Source organism: Ambystoma mexicanum, chromosome 1p, assembly GCF_040938575.1.
Source record: "Ambystoma mexicanum isolate Mex_15411 chromosome 1p, UKY_AmexF1_1, whole genome shotgun sequence".
In the NCBI taxonomy this organism is placed as follows: Eukaryota; Metazoa; Chordata; class Amphibia; order Caudata; family Ambystomatidae; genus Ambystoma; species Ambystoma mexicanum.
In genome coordinates, this window is record NC_090921.1 from 842,748,625 (window position 1) to 842,770,630 (window position 22,006).

At 45.0% G+C, this 22,006-nt stretch overlaps 1 protein-coding gene across 1 annotated transcript in view; it reads right to left on the reverse strand.

Annotated features, from left to right (window-relative positions):
- Positions 1-22,006, reverse strand: part of CENPN (centromere protein N) — a 270,163-nt gene that overhangs the window by 155,514 nt on the left and 92,643 nt on the right. Inside the window, exon 7 of the mRNA XM_069652847.1 lies at positions 20,935-21,033. Coding sequence (XP_069508948.1) covers positions 20,935-21,033 — 99 coding nt within the window. The remainder of the gene's footprint in view (positions 1-20,934; positions 21,034-22,006) is intronic.

A 22,006-nucleotide genomic window follows, 5' to 3' on the forward strand; every position in this document is an offset into this window, starting at 1 on the left:
GGGTACCCCTCAGCCACCCCTAAAATGCAGTCTACCGTTTAGAAATGTTTGTTTAGCCAACAAGTAGGGGGTCATATTCCTGGCCCCTGGCCTTGGGCAGGTGACTCCCAGTGTGGGTTGAACGTCCCCAAGCCCAGCAGTGGTTCCCAGGATGCCCGGGACTATGGAATTTTTCCCTACATGGTTGTTGCATGACCTGGGCAAATCACCACTTCCTAAACTTGGAATTGTGACTACTTTTCAGAAAGGTCTGCTTTTCTGTCATCCCATTCAGCTTTCCTACCTTTTTCTTCCATTCCGTCCATGCATGTCCTATTGGAAACAAAAAAAAAAAAAAAATTGCCTACCTCTCACCAAAGGGTTGATGACCATATCGAAATGTGTTTTGGTTTCCTGTTGCGCCCGTCTACCTAAGGGTTTGGTGCGCATTACCAAACAAATCAATAAACAAACACTCAACCTGTTCTTGAAAGCCCGGAAAATGGGGAATTCAGCACAGCAAACCATTTGTTCCTAGCCATTACAAGGAAAAAAACCACAGGCTTCTTTGTACATCATTTAATTGTCATTTGTTGGGAAAGACCCACAATATTCTCCCTTTTTGGTTATTTTCTCTCACGCCTCTGCAGCAAATTAGGATTCCTGGTTGGCGTTACGACCGCCTACATGTGGGGAAAGAAAGGGGCCACATTCGGCAGAGATAGCTCATGTAACAAAAAGGTTACAAGGCATTGAATGGCGACATATCGAAATCACCAAAGAAGGCCTTGGCACTGGGAGGAAAACCGATGGCACTTAAGGGGTTAAATACAAGTAGGCCCAGATAAACCTTGGGGGGCATAAGTACCATCGCAGATCATATAAACACATTAAAGAAAAACACAACACAATGCTTGAAGGTACACAGACCAAAGAATATAACGTAATTTGGAACACCTAACAGGATTTCTAGGGAAGTCAAAACCAACAGTTACATTTAGATTACTTTCAGTGATAAGGGTAGTAGACCCTAGCAGTTGTACCGTGACGCTCAGCAAGAAATCACATAGAAATATAAACTGGACAATATACTTTGCAGAATAGTGGGAAACTTATTCCAGGAACAGTAAAAACCGAACAACTACATTTGTGATAACACACAGTTATAGTAGGTGAGTAAAACCTAAGGGTGTAATATAATATTACAGGTGCTTTTTGAGATCAGTGAAACACAGATTGAGATAAGCAATAACTCAGTTAACATTTTAGGATGGCACACAGCTAACACAAGGTAAGTAAAACCTATACACTTTTTAAAGGAGCCATTAACTTAAAGGCAGGTGCAAACCTTTTTGTGTGTCTAAAACAGACCAGAGAAAGCAAAACCCAAAGTTACTCTATATGAATGACTCAAGGTTATTCTAGGTAGGTAAAACCTAAGGCAGACTTATTCTGGACAGGCTAACACCAAGTCAGGGGAAGCACACGAATAGTGAAGTGGAACCAACAGCATTACTTTTCGGAAGCAGCACAACCAAATCACATGCAAGTAATATAACCTTACATCGACATTCTGTTAGACTGGTGAAACAGTTTCTAAGGAAAGACCTTAGAAATGTGTTTGCATTCTGAAAAGTAAAACAACCAAATATATAATTTTCTGAATGGCAGAACATTTCTAAGGTAAGTAGTAACTTTTCTAACTGTTGACTCTAAGAGTTAGTTACCAACCAACTTCTTTTACAAGCAAGTAACCTTTGCACACTTGTTATTCTTTTTAAGGCAGAACCCTTTTCTTATCCAGTCCTTCCCTTTATTCTATAGCAGGATATCACTCAGAGCCATTAGAGGGACCCTAGTGGTCTATGTGTCAGTTGCAGGCAAAGTCAGAGTTCCAGAGGAAGACTGTTCAAACAAGTAAGTTATTTCATTTTAATGTTAATTGAGGGTTCAGGGACTTCAGAGAAGACACCCTAGGAGGATTGCACAGTGGGCCTGGGTGAACTCCGAGTAGCCTCCCAATCACAGAAAAAACCCCAAAGCTATACAGAAACCACGCAAAATAGCCCTGCCAACACAGTACCTCAGCATAGAAGAAGAGTTGCAGCAGGAGGACTTCAGGATATGCAGCCAAAAACACGGTTCATGGATTCCTTTGTCAAGACGGATGTCAGGACTTTGGAAGGACTTTTGCAGCAGAGAATCACAGGAGAAGGCTCCAGGCAAGAGCTTCTTCATGGCTGGATGCAGCTCTGTCGATTTGGCACCTTCTCAGGAGCACAGAAGACGACAGAATATCGCCAGTCAGATTCTCAACGTTTGCGAGGTCCAGCACTTGGTGAGGGGACTTTTCAGACCTGAATTGTGCCTCAAGAGATCCAGAAGGATGTCCACAATGTTTCAGCGAGATTCGGAAGACCGTGCAACGCACAATGGTTCGGGGTACCAGGGTACTGGGGGTATTGCAGCCCCAGAAGGTCGCAGCACAATGTTGGATGGCTCAAAATGCCGGTCTTCTTGACTCTAGTGGGTCTTATCAGGGTCGGGGTCATCTGTTTCGTGATCGCCAGGTCGATTTGAAGGAAGGGCTACAGCAGACTCCCGTTACACAGCAGACTCTCTGATTGCTGGAAATCATCTCAGCTGCGGTTTATCTTCCCCTTCGGTTTTGGTTCCAGTGGCCAACTACCTCTTCAGCTTCCAGGATTGGACTTTTATGCAGGAACACAGCCGATCAAACAGCCTTGCAACATACAAACTTGGGAGGGGGGAGTGGAGAAGGGAGGCAATCCTTTCACGACAGCCAGTCTCCCAGTTTGAACTGGATTCTCACACTCAAACTGGAAGACAAAGGACTGCAGCGTTTTGGACTCCTCCCTCGCTTCCTGCCTTCACAGACACTCTGGAGCCTGGGTGGGGAATCCTCAGGATTCCCACCAAAGATAAAGTTAACACAAAGAAGATTCCCACCCTGGATGTCAGGAGAAGGAACAAGAAAGGACAAGGAACGCTGTAATGGCGAAAAAAGAAGACTGGGGCCATTTTGGTAAAATAAGCATCTATGGGTGCCTTTACCGGGGCTGTGCTAACAGCTTGTGGTAAAGGTGCACCAAATTAATAAAAAGGTTCACTGCAACCAGCCATTAGAAGGTAAGTTTGTCCTTGTAACATAAATGTTACATTTAAAAAGAGAAAGGGGATACTCAGCATCTCCCCAGCACTCAACATAAATTGGGGGGTGCTGGTCTCACCTAATAAAATGTAAAAGGGATCCAAAGATCCCTTCTACCCTTGGGAACTGTAGTTCTCACATCACAAGGTTAGCAAGAGAAAAGTTAAAAGGGGAGCCCCTAGGGCAACCCAGCAACAATATGCACATCTTGCCAAAGCATTGTCAAAGAGGATACTTTTAAAACACTGTGGAGAGTCTTGAAAATGGCACCCATAAAAAGAGTAAAAGATTCTGTGAAATTGGAAAAAGGTTCCCACTCACACAGAGGTATAAGGACAAATAATCCACCAGTCCAGCAAAACGTTCTGGGGTTGACACAGGAAGACTGATCATCGATATAAAATTCTTAGCCAACAGTGGTTAGTGCAAGGTTCTAGAGACGGTTTCTTCGCATGGCAAGTCTTTTAAGTCCAAAAACGCAACCCTAGCTAAAGGCAGTTCGGAGAGGGCATGAAGTCTTGACAAACCGCAAATAATGAAGAGTTCCTGCGGATTTCTTCCAGGGTCTAAAATTACTGAAGCAGCAAGTTAGCAACAAACAAAGGAGACCTACAAACGGACTTGAGTAGGGGACACATGCAGCAGCTCGGGTCAGAGGAAAGATGGGGTTGCTCTGGACACCTAAACGTGCACTCCAATGCTCTGGAGAGACTTCTTGGAATTGGGTAAGCAATACCTTTTTCCCCCCACAGCACCTTTCATTTGAAAAGGTGTTGGTTCCTCCGCGATGTGGCAGCTCTAGACCTGACCTCTAGATTCCTTGGTCTGTGGACGAAAGGCAGGACAATGGACAGTGTCTCTCAGCAGCAGTCTCAAGGGAAGACCTGTGTAGCACGTCTTTCAGCAACTTCTTGGTTCACTCTGCGGTTTTGGCACCTTTTCAGCAGCACCAACAAAGGACACAGATCGCCGGTCAATCATCTTCGCTTCCTGCAGTCCCACACTCTGCTGAGGGGGTCTGGGCCAGTTGGATTCGATCTCTGGAGTGTCCTTATGGGCTCAGCAAAGATTTGGACAGATTTGGCCTTTACACAACAAACTCGAAATGGGCAGGTCTCCTGGTATTGGGGTTCCACAGCTCTGGAAGCTCCAAGGACCTCGGGATATGTCTCATTTCAAAGTTAGTCTTGGGATTGGTTGTTCCCACCAGCCAAAGGGAAGGAGGAGTCCTCAGTCGCATAGATGCCTGACTGACGTGTTCAAACCTCTGTTTTGTGGGGATAATGTTAAAAAGAACGCCATTTGTTCTAGGAATTATGCTTTTAGGTATTATATTGTTTTGTACGACACTGGTCGTGGTTGTTGGAGTGTATGAAGGTATGTCTTATATGGGGTGGCTATATGAAGGGTGGGATGTACAGTTACATATAAATAATGCTAGTATGAATAAGTCTATGATAAAAAAGAATCAATGTCTCACTTTTTGCCGGCCATCCCTACAGGTTTTCGTAGACTAATAAAACGGGACATACGAATGACGTATGATATATAAGGGATTGGACGCCATTTCTGAAATTCAGTACTCAATCATCCAACAGCTGGTATTCCGATATGTGTACTGCAGGAAGAAATGATATATGAAAGCAGTTACGTGTGTGCACTTATCCGACATGCGCCAGGGGCTCCTAAGGTTTGAGTTCCACATCCAGTCCCAATTAAAGAGGCACAATGCCAGGTACATCTTGCACTATGTAGGATAAAGAACAGGCACACACTGTGCAGTTGAGGAGAATTGATCTAGACCCAGCGCTATGCAATGGCAGTACGAAATACAGCAAGTGTCTACAGGCATCATATTTTTCCTTGGGAGGTCACTCGCATGTCAACGACAAATGGCAGGACACCAAAGTGATGTGCCCAGCAGATGGACTGATAGAGTACAGCAAAGAAACAATAGCCCAAGTAGAGACTATGTGTGCGCAAATATGGCCCCAATACATCACAAGGCTAACATGGATTGCAACAATGGAGAAGCCAGTGTGAATACTAGAGACATGGACTATGAACTTTGTTTTAGCAATAAAGGAACAGTTCCTGTTGGCGCAAACACACAGTGCAGCCCCACTCTTGTGATCCTGGATATGACAAAAGGTATGTCAGTGGTGATGGATTACTACTAGGTTTGTGGCAGACAAGCCTACTGGCACCTACCACCTTCCTGGAGGGGCAAGTGTTGACTGGCCACCTTGCACTCAGTACTACTAGTAATCCCAGAACACCACCTGAAGGGAAAAGGAATACGTGTCAAGGTGCCAACAGTCACTACAGCGCGTAAAGAAGCAGAAAGACGTGCCGATCACACAAGAATGTCGTATGCTTCCAGAAAAAATGATTTCAACTAAGAAGAAAGAAGAGATCGAACTGCATATCAAAAGAATCTTCCACACTGCTCCGAGGAATACCTGACTAGTATAGACTTTTTATCTCAGCAGACACTCATCTTTTTTGGCTTCTGGGGTACAAGCAGCTGCAAACGACATGTGGGTTCAGATCATCCAATGGGAGAAAGTCTAACTGACCAATGACAGAGAGAATGGGTTCAACGCCATCAAGAGATCCGTGCATTGAGACTTATGACGATGCAAAATCGCTACATGCTGGATTTGCTAACAGCCATAGAAGGAGGAGTGTGTAAAAAGTTGGGAAGCAGCTGCTGCTCTTTTGTACCCCCGGAGGATGCTGAGAATGGGTCAATATCCCAAGTCACCGAGGCAGTGCACAATCTAGATGTTCAAATGAAGAAAGAAGGTGGATTCCAGAACAAGGATTGGCTATCGCTTGCCTTTGATTGGGTCCGTCATGGCTGGGGCAGCAGTAAAAATACTGGTGCCTGTTATATTCTTCTTGGTCCTCTTCTGCACGTGCCAATTGCGTCTCCGATGTGGTGTCAGTATAGCTCATAATAGTGCAAAGATGATTGTATCAATTGGGGGATCTAAAAGACCTTGCCATACAATAAACAGCGAAACAAACTGATATTTTTGGGGTTGTAGATAAGTTGGGTGGGGATGAGCTTGTTACTGTACAAGTAACAAAAGGGGGGGATGTTGGGAAGGAACCAGGGTCCTCCCGCACCCTCAAGCGCTTTATGGTTAGGCAAGACCCCTTTTAGGCAGACATTTTTGTAAGGTTAAAGGTATTAACGTTACAAGATAGTCTCTTGGCCTTATTTCGCTAGAGGGGTGTATTATTTATTCTGGTGCGAGCGTAATCAGAGCCACCCTTACATCTTCCACCATATAACACAAACTAGGGAAGGTTTTGCCCAAGATCAGACACAAGCGCCACGAATGCCACAGACACAGCAACCAGAGCAAGTGCAAATTAATCCAACGCAAGGGCAGTGCAATATGCAGACACCAGTATGCATACACGGGACAATTACTGACACCTAGAATAGGAGGTGCCACTGTGGTGGGAGGAAATCCTTTCACAGGTACGGGGGTATGCATGTATTTTATATTTAAAATGTATAAAGCGCTACTAAAGCCCAGCAGGCCGTCTAGGACAGCGACCTGATGTGTTCAGTGCCATCAGCGACACCAGACCCCGAGAGGAACCAAGGGTTGATGGGACGATATGAGGCACATCTTTTCTAGTAGACACTGGGGCTACTCGTTCATGTATACGAGTGGGAAAATATCCAATGTCGGGAATTGCCATGAATGCTCAAGGGTTCTCTGGAACTATGAGTCGAGTTCCTTTTACTGATGAATTACCAGTCTCTATAGGAGAGTGTGACCAGTCTGTTCCATTGTTGTATTCACGACAGACACCAGTTAACATTTTAGGAAGAGAATTGATGACAAACTTAACATGACGATTTCATTTACTGATGAAGGAATAGTGTGTTCCACTCCCGGAATATACTACTTAAATGGGGGCGAATTTATACTGGCCTTCACAAGGAAAATGGCTCTGTGAGGCGTTCCAGTAGAGCCAGAGGTTTTTCTTTATGGGGTGAACATTTTACTGACATGGCTACCTGGTTTAGTGGGGAAGACTGAGGATGCCTGAAGAACTCTTGTTCAGACCATAGATACCTATGGACGAAGAGGGGGGGGGGACAGACTATCCCTATAGAATTAGAAGCAGCCATAGGGAAATGGCAATGCTCGAAGGAACGGATGATGAGGGTAGACCATGGAGGACAGTAATGGCTCTCGAAGAAGGGTACAGGTTGACTGACATTACTGATATGTTTAGAGAGGACCCAACAGACAAATACTGGATAAGAATAGAGAAGAGGGAAATCCCACAGCGAATGGCAATGCGGCAGCATCCAGAATTTTTTTTTAGGAAGACTTGGAGAAGGTGACAAGTGTCCTATGTAGCTTAAATCTTTCAGCCTGTGTGTTTTAGGCTCTATACTCAATTGTACTTTTATAGAAAATATTTTAGCCATTATTGTGTGCATGAACCGTGATTCTTTAGAATAGGACCCTAGGATGTATTCGCTCGTGTTTCTTGAAACGCTGTTTTACTATGCGCATTGTTTTTAGCCACCGTCATAAAGTAACTTCTCATCACAGTTGTTGTGTAATTGCCTGCTTTCCAAGCACTTTAGTTAGTTCGAGTACGGAAGACAACAAAACATTCTAAAGAAACTACAAGTCGCGGCGGCCTTGTAGTTTTAACACATTTAGTTTTTGGTCAGGCGCGTCAGCGCCAGCGCATCGGGGACCAGCTGGTCTACGCTTGTCTACCTTGGGAGACGCTGGGTCCCGCTTTCCCCGCCCAGGAAATCATCCAGGTCTAGCTCTTCACAGTTGAAGTGATCTCATTTAGAAGGTACGTGCACAGGATCTGGAACCCCTGTAGCCTGCTCAAGATATAGGCGTTAACTTATTAGGCTAGTCCCTGGTACACCAATAGAGCGTGTCCTAGGGCAGATTGGTGTCCTTTCTAGACCTAGTAGCTACTACAATTATGAACCCTTGGCATATTGTGGAATGTAAGGAACACGTTCCTAATAAAGATAATAATGCTCCTCAAATCACAAAAATCATTTTTGGGGATGCCCAAGTTAAGCTTAAACCCCAGCCTGGGCTCTATTAGCTCTTTGAATTTAGTGCTTCTAAATACTAGGTCTTTAACCAAACATTACATTTAAATTCACGATTACATCCTGGAGAAAGATGTGGACATAAAGTGCATTATAGAAACATGGCTTACAGACGCACATGGCCCAATTATAGAGCAAGTGACCCCCCCTGGCTTTGTTGTCTTTGGAATAAAAATCGTAAAATGGTCAGGGAGGTGGGGTAGCCATCATTTGTAAAAACACTTTAGGGATGTATGAGGGGGGAAAAGTCGATTGCGAAGGATGTGATATTCTTGATACAAAGATCACCCGCAATCATAACTTTAGTATTCATTTTATATCACTTTATAGGCCTCCAGGTGAGATGCCACTGTTCAACGAAGAGCTCATACAGTATCATCTTTGCAGAAAGTGAATAGTGCTATAATCCTCCTGGGTGACATATGGAAAGGGGACCCGAGAGACAAGAGAGCACTGGAACTGGAAAGATTATTGAACAATGGGAATATAGTTGTTCATAATTCCCATCCCACGCAGTGAAAGGGCAAGACAATGGATTGGGTGGCCAGGGAAAATCTAACACCGACAAGTGTTATTACTCCCTGCGTGCGGTCAGACCATTGCTTTCTTACGTGCCAGATCCAACTCCCCATACCTAGCAGGCAGCAACATGAGTTGCCACGCAAGGTCCTGGGGAGAAACTATCGGGCCATCAAGTCAGACGTTCTTGGGGGATGTATGAAGGCTTTAATGACAGACCACTGATGTGGATCATCCTGATCTTCTGATGGAAAGCTACAACAGACACATGCTAGCATTGCTCGATAGGATTGCTCCTAACAAGCTTCGGAGTGTCAGGGATTTCCCTAATGATTACTACTCCTGAATTGGTCCTGCTGAAACAAAAGAAAAGGCAGACCCAACACATGTGGCTCAAGGATAAAGATCCCAAAAATAAAGGAGTGGAAACGCAGGGAGAAGGAGTATAAAGAGCAGATTATAGAAGCCAAATGTAACCACTATAATGAACAAGTGAGTAGGGCCGGTAATGAAACTAAGGAACTTTTAAAACATTTTAGATCTTGGGAAAAGCCTTAAGTGCTTAATCAAAACATTAATCCTAAAAAAATAAAAGAAGGACTGTAAGAACTCAAAAGGCATTTGCAGACAAAGCTCAAGCTAAGATCTGCAATGGGTTAGACAGATTAAGCACCACTTCTGTTGGTGATACTATAGAAAATGGACAACAAAAAATGATGGTTGATCAATTACCTTTCGATCATAGGGAGCAGAATAGGGCCGACTCCTCCCCTCGCAGTTTCACCTCTTTACTGCGACGAATTCGGAGGCCGAGGATGCTCTCAAGATCATGCATCCTACGAGTTGTCCAGGGGATTTACTCCCCTTAAAAGGTCATCTTTGAACATCGTGGCATCTTCACACCATTTTTACGCAGATTTGCGAATGCCTCTTTTAATCATTGCTCAATACCTCAATCTATTAAATAGGTTGTGGCGAGGCCCCTCCTAAAGAAGCTGGGGTTGGATCCTAATGATGCAGCAAACCTGAAGCCTATATCCAATACTCTTTTCTTTCTTAAATTGGTCAATAAAATGGCTATGACAGCTCCAAATACACTTGGAGGTGGTAGGTGCATTGCATAAAAAACAATCTGGTTTTCGATGTACTTGTGGCACAGAAAGTGCCTTGGTTGACCTCCAGACCCAGATGCTTACAATGTTGGAAAAAGAGTAGATCGGAGCTGCTGATTTTGCTAGAATTGTCAGAGCATTCCATCTACTGGACCACAGCATATTGCTGGAGAGACTGGCTACCATAGGGGGACTCTTGAGTGAAGCCGTTCTGTGGACGAAGGCGTTTTTGGAGGGATGCAAGTCTAGGGTTCACTGGGTAGATGTTGCATCTGACACTGAGCCCATTGTCTGCAGTGTCCCGCAGGGGGCCTGCCTGTCCCCCGCTGTCTTCAATGTCTACCATCGAGCCTCTGTGTGTGGAATTGGAGAGATTGGGGATATTCTTCACAAATGATGCAGACGATTTTCAGATATCCATGGAGCTCAGTGGAAATCATTTGGATGACCAAGAGGTTAAACATCTATATGGTCATAAAAAACTGGATGTCCATGAATTGGCTATGCCTAAATGCTGGAAAAACCGATCTAATTATTTATGGAGCCAAGCCCTTACAGGAGAATCTAGGCCAAGATTTCTCTAGCTTCCACATTGAGGGCAATCTGATCCAGGTGGCTAGGAAGGTTAAGACTCTTAGCACCTTAATGGAGGCGAATCTCAATGCGGATGCCCACATGGATTACAGTGTTAGAAAAACTAATATCTCAGAGTGCTGAGATTGGTTGGACCTATGGTCACTAAGGATAACGTGCAAAACTGGTACACAGGATATTACCACGCCTAGATTATTGTAACACTTTGGTAGGAGGTGCCAGTAAGGATGCTATACAGAGACTGCAGAAAGATGAGAATGAAGCAGTACGTATACATCATATGGCACGGAGATAACCAGTGACAGCAACCCGAAAGGAGCTGCATTGGTTCCCGGTGGCAACCAGAGTGCACTTCAAGATGCTACCTTTGGGACACAAGTGCATCTTTGGGTAGGCTCCCCAATATCTCAGAGAAAGTAGAGAGCTACCATCCCACGAGGAAGCTTCATTCAGCAAAAGCATGCAAACTGAAGGTCAATTGTTTTAGAAGAGCCTGGGGGTAATGGTCGTCGCTTCCCGGTTCGAGTGGTACAGGCGTGGAATGAGCTCCCTATATCACTCCGGAAAGAAGAAAATCATGCCATCTTCATGAAGCTGCTCAAGACTAGGTTGTTTGCTTAGGGAGACAGAAATCTTTGTATCCGTTCTTACTTCCTGTTTCAGCGCCTGGATACCTGAGGGCTTTGACGCTTTATAAGTAAAATAGAAATAGAAAATGGACCACAGGCCCTTTCGGACGTAGGATTATTAAAGGGCATAGGGAAAGTCAAAATAAAGCTGAAGCCAGGAGCAATTTTACCTCGAGCAAGACAGTATCCCATGTCTCGAAAGGCTGATGAGGGCATATTAAAGACCATTTCAGCAGTGATGAAACAAGGTATTCTGGTACCATCAATCATCGTGCAATACTGTGGTGCATCCTGTCAAGAAATCAAAGGGTTGTGGAGATTCATACAAGACACGAGACCGATTAACCAAATTGTAGAGGCAGAGTTTGCTCTAGTTTCTAACCGGGGTGACGATACTATGTAGTATTCCAGTGGAAGCATATTTCACAGTGATTGATTTGAAAAATGTGTCAATCCCGTTGCATAAAGACTCACAAGACTTGACTTAATTTACGTTCCGCCAAACTCATGCGAAGCATACTAGGCTGCCTCAAGGGTACTGTGAATCTGCATCAATCTTTAACAGGGTCCTCCAGATGGACCTAGGCAATGTTGATTTGAAAAGTGCGGTGATACAATATGTAGATGACATTTTAATTTGTAGCCCCACAGAGGATGAGTACAGACAGGACTCGATTCAGTTGATGACTATCTTAGCAGACAAAGGATACAAGGTAAACAAGGAGAAACTACAGTATTGCCAAGAAGAGGTGTTATACATAGGACAGTTGATTTCACATGAGGGGAAAAAAAGGTGACACCTGAAAGAGCCGAGGCGATTATGAAAACCGCAAAACCACACAGTGAAACTGATGCAACAATTATTGGGTCTATGCAATTATGTTAGAGCCTGGGTGTTTGACTACAGTTCGTACACAAGAACCCTTTTGCAGGCTTTAAAGAAAGCACAGGTGAATGAGGTTAAAACAGAAAGGACTGAGGAGATGGGAGGGTTTGAGGAGTTGAAAAAAGCCATTTGTACAGCTCCTGTTTTGGGAATCCCCAATTATGCAGAGGACTTGCTTTTGCACACGAACGGGACAGTCATGACAGCAGTACTGACGGAGGACTACATTGGGGTACAAGCCTATAGTGTATTACAGTGGGATTATCGACCCAGTTATTATTCTTAATTATCGAAAGGACATTTTCCTTTGCGAGCAGTCTTTGCCAGCCGCTGCGTTTGCAATTGAGAAGTCTACAAGTACTGTTATGGGCTGCTTTAGGGCTCTTCGTGGAGCATGCTCCGTTTGCCATTTTAGAGAAACCCAAAAGCACATTGACATCCCAAAGAGCTTCAGTCTAGGAGGTAATGATTTTGAACCAAACTATCAAAATTGTCAGATGTAAAATAGTGAATCTGGACACATTTGTAGTTGAACCAATAGCAGAAGGCGATCAAGTGCAGGACTGCTAATTATGTTGAATTTTTTACATACCTCGTGTGAAAGAAAATGCTCTGTCAAGAGGGGAAACTGTCTTTATTGATGGTTCTTCGAAAATTGATCAGACAAGTGGAGAAATGCAGTCTGGCGCAGCTGTAATAAGGCATAGATTAAATGTGAAATTTGAAGTTGTAGCAAGTGTCGGGCTACTATCTCATTTTTCAGAACAAGCAGCAGAATTGGTAGCACTTGTCACGCTCATGAAACACGAAGGGCAGGCAGGGACGGTGTACAGTGACTCCGCCTATGTGACATAAACCGTGCACACAGGATTAGCATGTTGGAAAAGGAGGGGGCTACCTCCGAGCTGACGGCACTCCAGTGCAGCATGCATCCTTATTGGAAATGCTTATTAAAGCACTACAACTCCCACTAGCCATAGTGGTCGTTAAATGCGCCGCTCACAATAAGCAAGCAGATTTCATTTCTTGTGGGAACAAAGCCGCAGAAGCCAAAAGGGTTGCATATTCTCCAGATATCTCAAGTTTTGATACTCCAAATGTCAAAGAGAAAGTAGTCACGATTATGGTAAAACAAGAAAGGTTTAATCATTTGCTGAAGATCCAATTAATTGAGATTCAAGGGCGTGCACCGCAGGATGAGCAGGAGCTATGGAAACACAGGGGGGTGTCCGCAACCACGCAAATCTGCATATAACAGTGCTTGCAGCCATGGACCGGCTAACACTGTGTGCCGTATCCAAACCTGACAGAAGGGATTCGCACATAGCATCCTTGTTGTCTTGCACAAGAGCCAGGAAGCCATCCCTTTCTTCACCCTCTGGAATATGCTCAGCCGCTTAAGAAACACAGTTCCACAGTGTGTGTGAGAACTTTGCTAAGGCACAAGTGGAGTTGGCCGATTTCAATGCCGTGCTCCCCGCAGAAAATACCTTTCGAGCCCAACCGTCGAAGCGCTTGTCGTCCCTATCCGGAGGGATGGTAGGGTACGCCGCCTGCCTCGAAGTGGCTGTAACTGCCTGAACCACCAAACTCTCAGGAGTGGGGTGAGTGGATAAATAGCTGGGGTCGCTAACGGAAGGGCGGTACTTTTTAGTCAAAGTTTTATTAATAGCCGGAAGAGATTCCGGGGACTGCCAAGCAGCTGCCACTGTTTTCTGTAAGGTGAGATGAAACTAACAACGGTCAGAGGACGGACCTTGATGTCCGTTAGATCATCCTGTACAAAGTCTTCAGGAGGTCCGGACCAGCCCAGATAGTCTGAGACCCTAGCCATGAGCCTCTTGTATGAAGACTCTGCATGAGCCCCAGGCTAAGGACTACCAAATTCCACTTCCGGAGAAGTGTCCAAACCACTAGCATCATGAAGGGTTTGCCTCAACTTCTCCAATTGACTGTCTCCAGAAAAAATTGGAGCCACATCAAGTTCACCAGGGTCCTCAAAATCAGACCTTTCTTCTTCATAAATGTCGTCCAGAGGGAGTTGAAACCCTGGCCTGGGGACAGAAGAGGGCCTGGAGTCCAATACTGGCCTAACAGACTTTGCCATAGCCTTCCTAGGAGGATCCACCACATCGGGGTACTCCAATAGCAATTTCGGGCAAAAATCCCCGAAGGTGTCAAGAGTACCGAAGGCTTCGACGCTGAGAGTGTCGACAAGCCCGGCGTCGTGAGTGCCGAAGGCTGATAAGACGGCAAATCGTCGACATCCGAGTCAGACGGACACGAGCTTCGAATCCTTAGTAAATTGCTGCCGCCTCGCTGGGGACGAGGACCGAGACCTAGAAGCACGTCTCTTGCGACATTCCGAAACCTTGTCCGAATGGGACCTCGAAGGGTCCCGATGAGTCGCGTCGCGGACCCAAGCTCGAAGGCGTGCTAGCCACAGTATGACACGATCCTGGCCGGCTTCGTTAGAAGGCGCGACCGGACCCGTACCCTGCGATTGAAATATCGCTAACATTTGCTCCTTAAAGGCAGCCCATTCCTCCGGAGTCAAGGACTTCGTCGGGCATGCTACCTTCCTCGCGGCTCCATCCACTGAGGATGGGGAAGGCGAATAGCACGACGAGGAAGAAGAGTGTCGGGAACCACTCTGGGACAGAGAACCCCGGACCTCCTCTTGACGCAGAGAGTCACCCCTCAAGTCGTCGGTGGACACCGCTTTGGTTGTTGACTTGGATTTCCAAGACTTACTGGGCTTAGAACCCCTACCTACCTGGAGCTTCCCCTTCCGCTCCCGCAAGGCCTTGGCAGTTAGCGACTGGCATTTTGAACAGTCGTCGGTGTCGTGACTCTCACCTAAACACCACAAACAAATGCAATGCGGGTCGGTGATCGACATTTTCGACTTGCAGTATTGGCAGGTCTTGAAGCCAAAACGCAGAGTTGGAGGGGTCGAAGAAAAAGAAATCTCAACGATTAAACACACGAGGCGCGCTGAGTTTCATGAAGCAACACGTTTGTGGAAAAAACAGAACTGAGACTACAGGCGCCATGCGTCCTATTTATAATATCCGGTGACGCCGCCCTCGAGGGACATCGACCCGACGTCATCGACGCCCCCTGTTGAAACAGTTTCTGAAGTGCACAGCTGTGGACATCACATGTCAAAGATGTGGAATACGGTGGAGGACACAATCCATTCGAAGCTATTTAAACTATTGAGAAATTCAGAGGACTTCTCTGCGACACTGCACTGAAGGTGCTGTGTGTCACAATGTAAAAAGATGATGCCTATGGAGTTTGTCAGACTCCAAAAGAAACAGGGTTTAAATCAAATAAAAATACATGAGAGAGTGGGGGGAAAAGGTCTTACACTCCAGGATAAAAATTAAATAAGTCCAGCAAAAGAGCCTGGGGTCTCTTAAGGTAGAAGGGAATTAGCACATTTCTGAAAATTCTCCCTAACAGGGCCGGTCTCAGAACACAGATGAAGACAATCCAGCAACCGAATCTCTTGAACTTTTATCGGCAACTAAACTGTTTTTTGGTAACACTGCTCGGATTAAAAGGTTCTAGAAGGTGGCACAAGCCACGTTTCAATGGCCCCTTTTGCGTTGAAAATATAGCCCCCTCAGAAGTAAAAGTCTAAGGCAGGTGAGCTTGGCTTCACTTGAACGACGTGAAATTGTACAACGGCGAGAACGCCCCTCCTACTGTTGCCAATCCAGGAGCAAGACAAGAAGAATTTCAGCGTGTGCAGATTCGATAGACTACAAAGAAGGATGATAAAGCAACCAACTATTAATACACATTTTGCATTTGGACCAAGGTTCAGTCGGACACTCCTTATAGATAATATAGTAGGAGTGCAAACCCTTGTTGAGAGCCTTAGGAATCTTTTTGGAAATTAACTTTCGAAAAATATTGATTTATCACAATTATTCTTGAACGTGATTTCGAGTTTGAAGATTGGAAACGAGAGTAATATCCATATTAATTTCTCACACAGTATCTATTTTGTTGGCCCCATGGTCCTGACCGATGGGGATGTACACAGGCTAATTTTTGCTGTTTTTGTATTTATTCTTCAAGCTTATCCGGCTCTTGTCAGAAGAGACTGAGGTTTGCACTTTTCTACAGGATCCCAAGAATGGCCCTGTAATCAGGAGACTGCTTATAGCAATAATAGAGATATTGCAATTGCAGGAGTAAAAAGCATTATTTTGTCCTTAAATGATCACAGTAAAAATGAGGAATGATGAGGTAAACACGATTTTAAAGGAATGAACAAGCACGGCCAGTATCAGGATGGATAGAGGTGTGGATGTTAATGGTCTTGTGCATAGTATACACCTGCACAATTACTCCTTTTGTCTTTCTATTTCTCCCGTTTTCAGACGCTCTATTACATTGGTCCAAAAAAGGAAGATATCCCTTTGGTCCTCCCCAAGGCGGGAACTACTTCCGATTTGTTAATTTCCACTGAGGCAGAGGCCCCCATGAGCCCCCCCCCCTACCCCACTAGGAGAGCTGCTTTTGGCTTTCTTCACGGTATTACACAACCTTTACATTTGGGAGACCCAAGAGAAAGGTAGAGGAAGATAATGAAGGGATAAACACTTATCTACATAATATAGCGCATGTGGGTAAGAACATGTGGTATCAACACATGAAAAAGGTCGGACAGAACACATCTAAGGAGAGTTGCTACGTGTGTTCCCCAATACCTTATGCTTTGGGAACCTCCAAGTTATTCATGGCCACAGAGGTATCGGTGAAAAAGGCACATTGCCTGACACATCTCTCACTTTGCATGACAAGAGGACAGTTCCAAGGCAGAACAGCATCCATAGTGTGGATGAATAAAGCGACATCTCAAAAAGAAGACAATTAGGTGCAAGATTTAAAGACCAGAGAAGCCAGAAACAAAGGATTAAATAATAAAATATGACCAGCCTGGAATAAATGGAGCAGGAATCTAGATTGAAGAAAATAAGATTCTGCAATCCAAGGATAAGAATAGGAAGGAAATAAGAGAATGTTGGGAAAGAGGTAAACTACAAATCAAAAGTAACAGTGCTTACTCGCAAAGGATGGGCTGATGGACTGGCTGTGTGCAAAGCAGCACATTAACCGGACAGTGGGAAGTAGTTGTGGCAAATGCAGAAAAAAAAAATGCAGAGATCAATGGTCAAATATTGCAAGATTTTTGACATGGGTAGATGATAAAGGAGGACCATCGCAGATACTATCCCTGAAGACTGCGTCTTTATGTTTCAGAAATAATGGTACAAGGAAAGTTGGAGAGAATCACCAGTGCGGCCGTATTTTTGATGTACCAGGTATGAAGGAAGGATCAGCAGTCCTGATGGATCATTATTGGGCTTGTAGGTCCAGTGCCTGCATGAAGCTGCCCAAAGGAATGGGGAGGGACGTGTTCCTTAGTGCTAATCCATGCTTCAGCATTAGTGATTAATCAAAGTGACCTGAACATTGGTGAATTTCCAAAAGCAGATGCCCATTTAAGGAGGAGAAGATCGCTCAAATTTTTCAATCGAACAAAGAAGGAGAATTATTTCTCAGAAAAATCAATAGAAGCCTTTGATGCTATCCCACATGAGCACAGGTTGTTCAGCAAGACTGCCTCAATTTTCACGACTATCTTTATGCCTGGGATCCAGACGATGGCCAACGCCAAATGTTTGCAGATTACCAGATGGGAAATTCTGCAGACCATCAACACCACCATAAAGGGATTCAATGCCATCAGGGAATAATTGAGGGCCATAAGGTTAATGACCCTGCAGAACCGGTATGTCCTGGATATGATCACAGCGATGGATGGAGGAGTTTGCACCAAAAATCGGGCCATCATGTTGCACGTTCATACCTTCTCACGAGGAGAATCGGACCTTGACAGAGGCCATAACGTTGCTGACAAACCTGCACAACAAGATGGAAGATGAGACATAAGACATGACAGATGGTTCACGTCTATTTTCTCATGAGTTCCGCATCAAATCTTTGAGAAAAGATATCCACTAAGAAAACCCTATCAAATGTATTCCCCGAAGAGATGGGTCTCTTGGAGGAGATCCCCAAAGAAATATGAAAATGAGAGAAAGAAGTTGGTGACGTCACACGAAACGAGCGCGACGCATGGAGAAGACTGGCTGAAGAAGAGAATGCATGGACTGGACCTTTTAGAAACAGATGACGAAGTAAGGAATTGAGTAAACTTTCATATGCAAGATGAAGATTGCACGTGTGAAGAACACTGCAGAAAATGCAAGCCGTTCAATAACTGTACAGATGCAGCAACGCAAGTAGACTAAGTGATCATAGAAGCTAGCTATACATAGTGAATCGACTGCAGGCGGAGCCACCATTATATAGAAGCTGGATATTGGTGTCACAATTCTAGTAAGTTCAACCCAAGAAGAGAAGGGCTGAAAGCTGTGTCGCAGCAGAGAATTAGCTGGGAGCATGGAAGAATCGAGTAGGGCTGTTTGGCCTGGTGTCAAGGCTGAAGGCAGCCTAGACGGGTCATCTATGCTTTAAGAACAGTGAGTATGAGACGCTGAGTCATCCCTTGTTAAGGTGCAAAGAAAGAACACCACGAGTGCCAAGTTTATTAATTTAACACAATTAAATGCTGCGAAATGGGCTGCTTTGCGGTCTCCCGTCACGTGAGCCAAGGATGGAAATAGAAGTTGGGCATGCATTCGAGAACTATAAGCGTGTGCCTGCACTCCCTTATATTCCCAGAGACGAGAATACATTGCAAGGCCAAGTTCAAAGAATCTTCATGGCAGAAGGCACGGGTGATGACATGTTGGGGTAATTGGGTGGGGAGGTAAACTTATGTCCACCTCCTGACACCTGGGGTATGAGCTTACATGCTGCTAGTGAGCCGAACGTTCCAGACGGGCACGAGCGTGCCAACCAATTGTAGAGCCATATAATGAAGGGCCTTACAGTTTGAGAGCCAATAGTGTACCGAGTTTCTAATAACTAATGAAGATGACTTGCACTAGGGGTGGGCATGAGTTGTCCACCTAACTGTAGAGACCCAATCACATCCCGACCACTTATAGAAAGTATACTTGTTCCCCTTGAGCCAACCACAACCCCCCCATAGGTTATTTCTTATTTGCCACATAGTAGGACGTCACGTATGTTGAGTTTATACTATAGAAGTATAATTATTTATGAAATGCTGCGAGAGATAATGCTGTGCGACGTCCGTTGATGTCCGTTGTAACTCGGTTTTAGACAATTGATAATAAAACAGTAAACAAACTTTGCAATCTTCCTGAGTTGGTTTGATTATTTGGTGTAAATCGTTACCCTGCATCCCATCTACTGCATGACGCGCTACCCGCAAATGGCCCGAAGCTCAGGACTGTTAAGGCATACCCATGTACCCTCACACCAGAAAAAAAAACAACCAGCTAGTGAAAAAGGCCTACAATGCTCTTGCAAAGGTAACAAGGGTTTATTTCCGCAAAACAGAACAAATATCAGCAAAGGACTCTGCTGCACAAGAACGTTCTGCCCTCTGGGAGCATGTGCAGTACCTCTACAGCCAGTGTCAATGATGAGGTCATACTATACAATACAATTCTAGCATCCCAATTGGATGGTGACTACACATATAGGGTCTGCTCCATATGGAATGCCAGGCCATTGGTCCATCTGCTGCTGGGCTCGTCATCCGTTACTCTGCACTTCGCTGCACAAATCACGTGATCATTTCTGAAGGAGCAATGGCCTTGTCTTCTGATGTTCGTGATCGATCGAGGGGTGAAAAGGGTTTATGGTTGGTGGTCTGGGTGATGCCATGCCATACAGGGGGTCTCAGGATGAAAGCATTGCAAAGCTGTATTTTTTATGTTGGGATCGTTGGGGGCAGGGGCCTTGCTATCTGTCTTGTGGGATGGCACTGCCAAGAGGCGTGCTGCTCCCTTCTCATGACCTTGCACGGCACATTCTTTCCTGCGGGCGAGGGCCTATAACTCTTTGGAACAATGGAGGAGTTTCATGGGCCGTGTGGGACCTGGCCGGGCGGGGTTTTTTCCCGCATATGCTAGAGACCTAATATTCAAGCACCTACTCTTCTCTGCGATTGGGCCTATGTTCTATGGTGGCTGCCATTTGACTAAGATGGCGTTCGCATTTACGTGTCTTCTATAGCTCCTAACACATGCATTACAGTGATTGTTCACCCCCCCTTTGTGCGTATCCGCCTCCCCCTGCACCCCAAATGTGTCTTAGCGTTTGAGCCTTATTCGATATAGCCTGGGGGTGAGGGGGAGACCCCATCTCCTCCTCAACTGTCCACTGTTTTGAATCTTCATTTTCCTTCTGGAGTGCAGCATTAGAAAGCTGGGATGAATGCACAAACAGCAATATGCTAGCAAAGCATTATAGCATTCGCCTTTACACGATGTACACCCGAGAACATCAAAAACATCACTACAATATGCATGGCTTTAACCATTCAGCAATGCTCCTAAAACGCATTAGGTGGGAAATGTGAAGCTCGGGGAAACAGGATTACAGTAATGTAAGGTTTGTCCACACATTGTTTACTGTTAAATCACTTCCCCTCGAAAGGGGTAGGCCATCTCTCCCGATGGAGTGCTTAGAAGCCATGAAACAGAAAATGTCCAGGTGGATCCCTGCTGGAGGTAGTAAAGAAATGCAAATATAAATCTCACTCAGTCAGCACTCAAAAACAGGAAGTTCATGTGGTCCCAACAAGAAAAACGCTCATGGCTGTGAAACGCAAACTTGATAGCGAAGAGGGGATGACAGGACACCTGGCCAGTTGAAGAAATGTTGCTTCATAACACAAGTCTAAAATGGGTTGGGGCCCACCCTGCTTAAATCAATCATGGGGAATTTCTCACCTGATATTGCTGAAAAACTATTTGTTTAAGAGAATCCAGGCACCAACTGTCAAGGTCCATCTCTTGAATCTGGCTGTATTTTGCAGCAATCACCAAGGTCTTTAAATAAAGGAAAACATGTTTGTGACAACAGCTACAATCCCCACCCCACATCTCCATATGTCACATTCACAATACACCAATTTACAGACAAGCCTGGGTGCTATTAACCCTATGGTGGCTATTTAGCACAGTATAGAAGATTTCTAACATATGGCATGGTGTTGGAGATTTAGCACAGTGTGCGCCCTTAGGAAATCTTACCCGAGGGCAAGCCACCAAAGGAGGAACAACTCATTGCTTCTGTGGCAAAGGGTCAGTGGCACAGGGCTATGGATATGGTGAATGTTGTGCAATGCAAATAACACCCAAAAAAATAAATCTTGAAATAAACCTGCACACTTCCCCCGCAGTCATTTAAAAGTTGAGTGCACAAGCATGCTCATAACACTACCGCATATGCAACGGTGCAGTAACATAAAAATGGCTGAAGAGCTAGCAGCTGTACTCCGACATATGCAAACCCCCTTTCTTTTCCTCCTCAGAAAGTATGGACATCGCATACGGGCGTCACAATACGCCACATTGCAGACATGCGTCGATACTGAGAACACTACGGTGGTAACGGGCGCATTATAAATATCCATGACAACACTTCTATTTGCAGGTGTCCTCACTTCCACACAGGGAACCGTGCCTCAAGAGGCAGAGCATCAGGCCTACTCTGGGTTCTATCTCAGGGATCTAGGCCAGCACAAAACCCGGGGGGGCAATAATAGCCCTTCCGTTTGTTGCAGTTTTCTGAACCGTGCACATTTTTGGTCCTAGTATTTGCAGCATGCAAAGATGAAAGCGTGTAGACTGCTTCCCTTGTGTCCACCACAGCTGTCCATTCTTATTTTGACAACCAAAGTGCAAACCTCAAAACTGGAAGGGGTGTGTGTTAAGGTCTGGGGGTGACCATGTTTGTAACAAAACATTCCCGGTTCTTGGCCATTTCTAGCCAGGTTTCAAGTCCCCATGTTATGCTGGG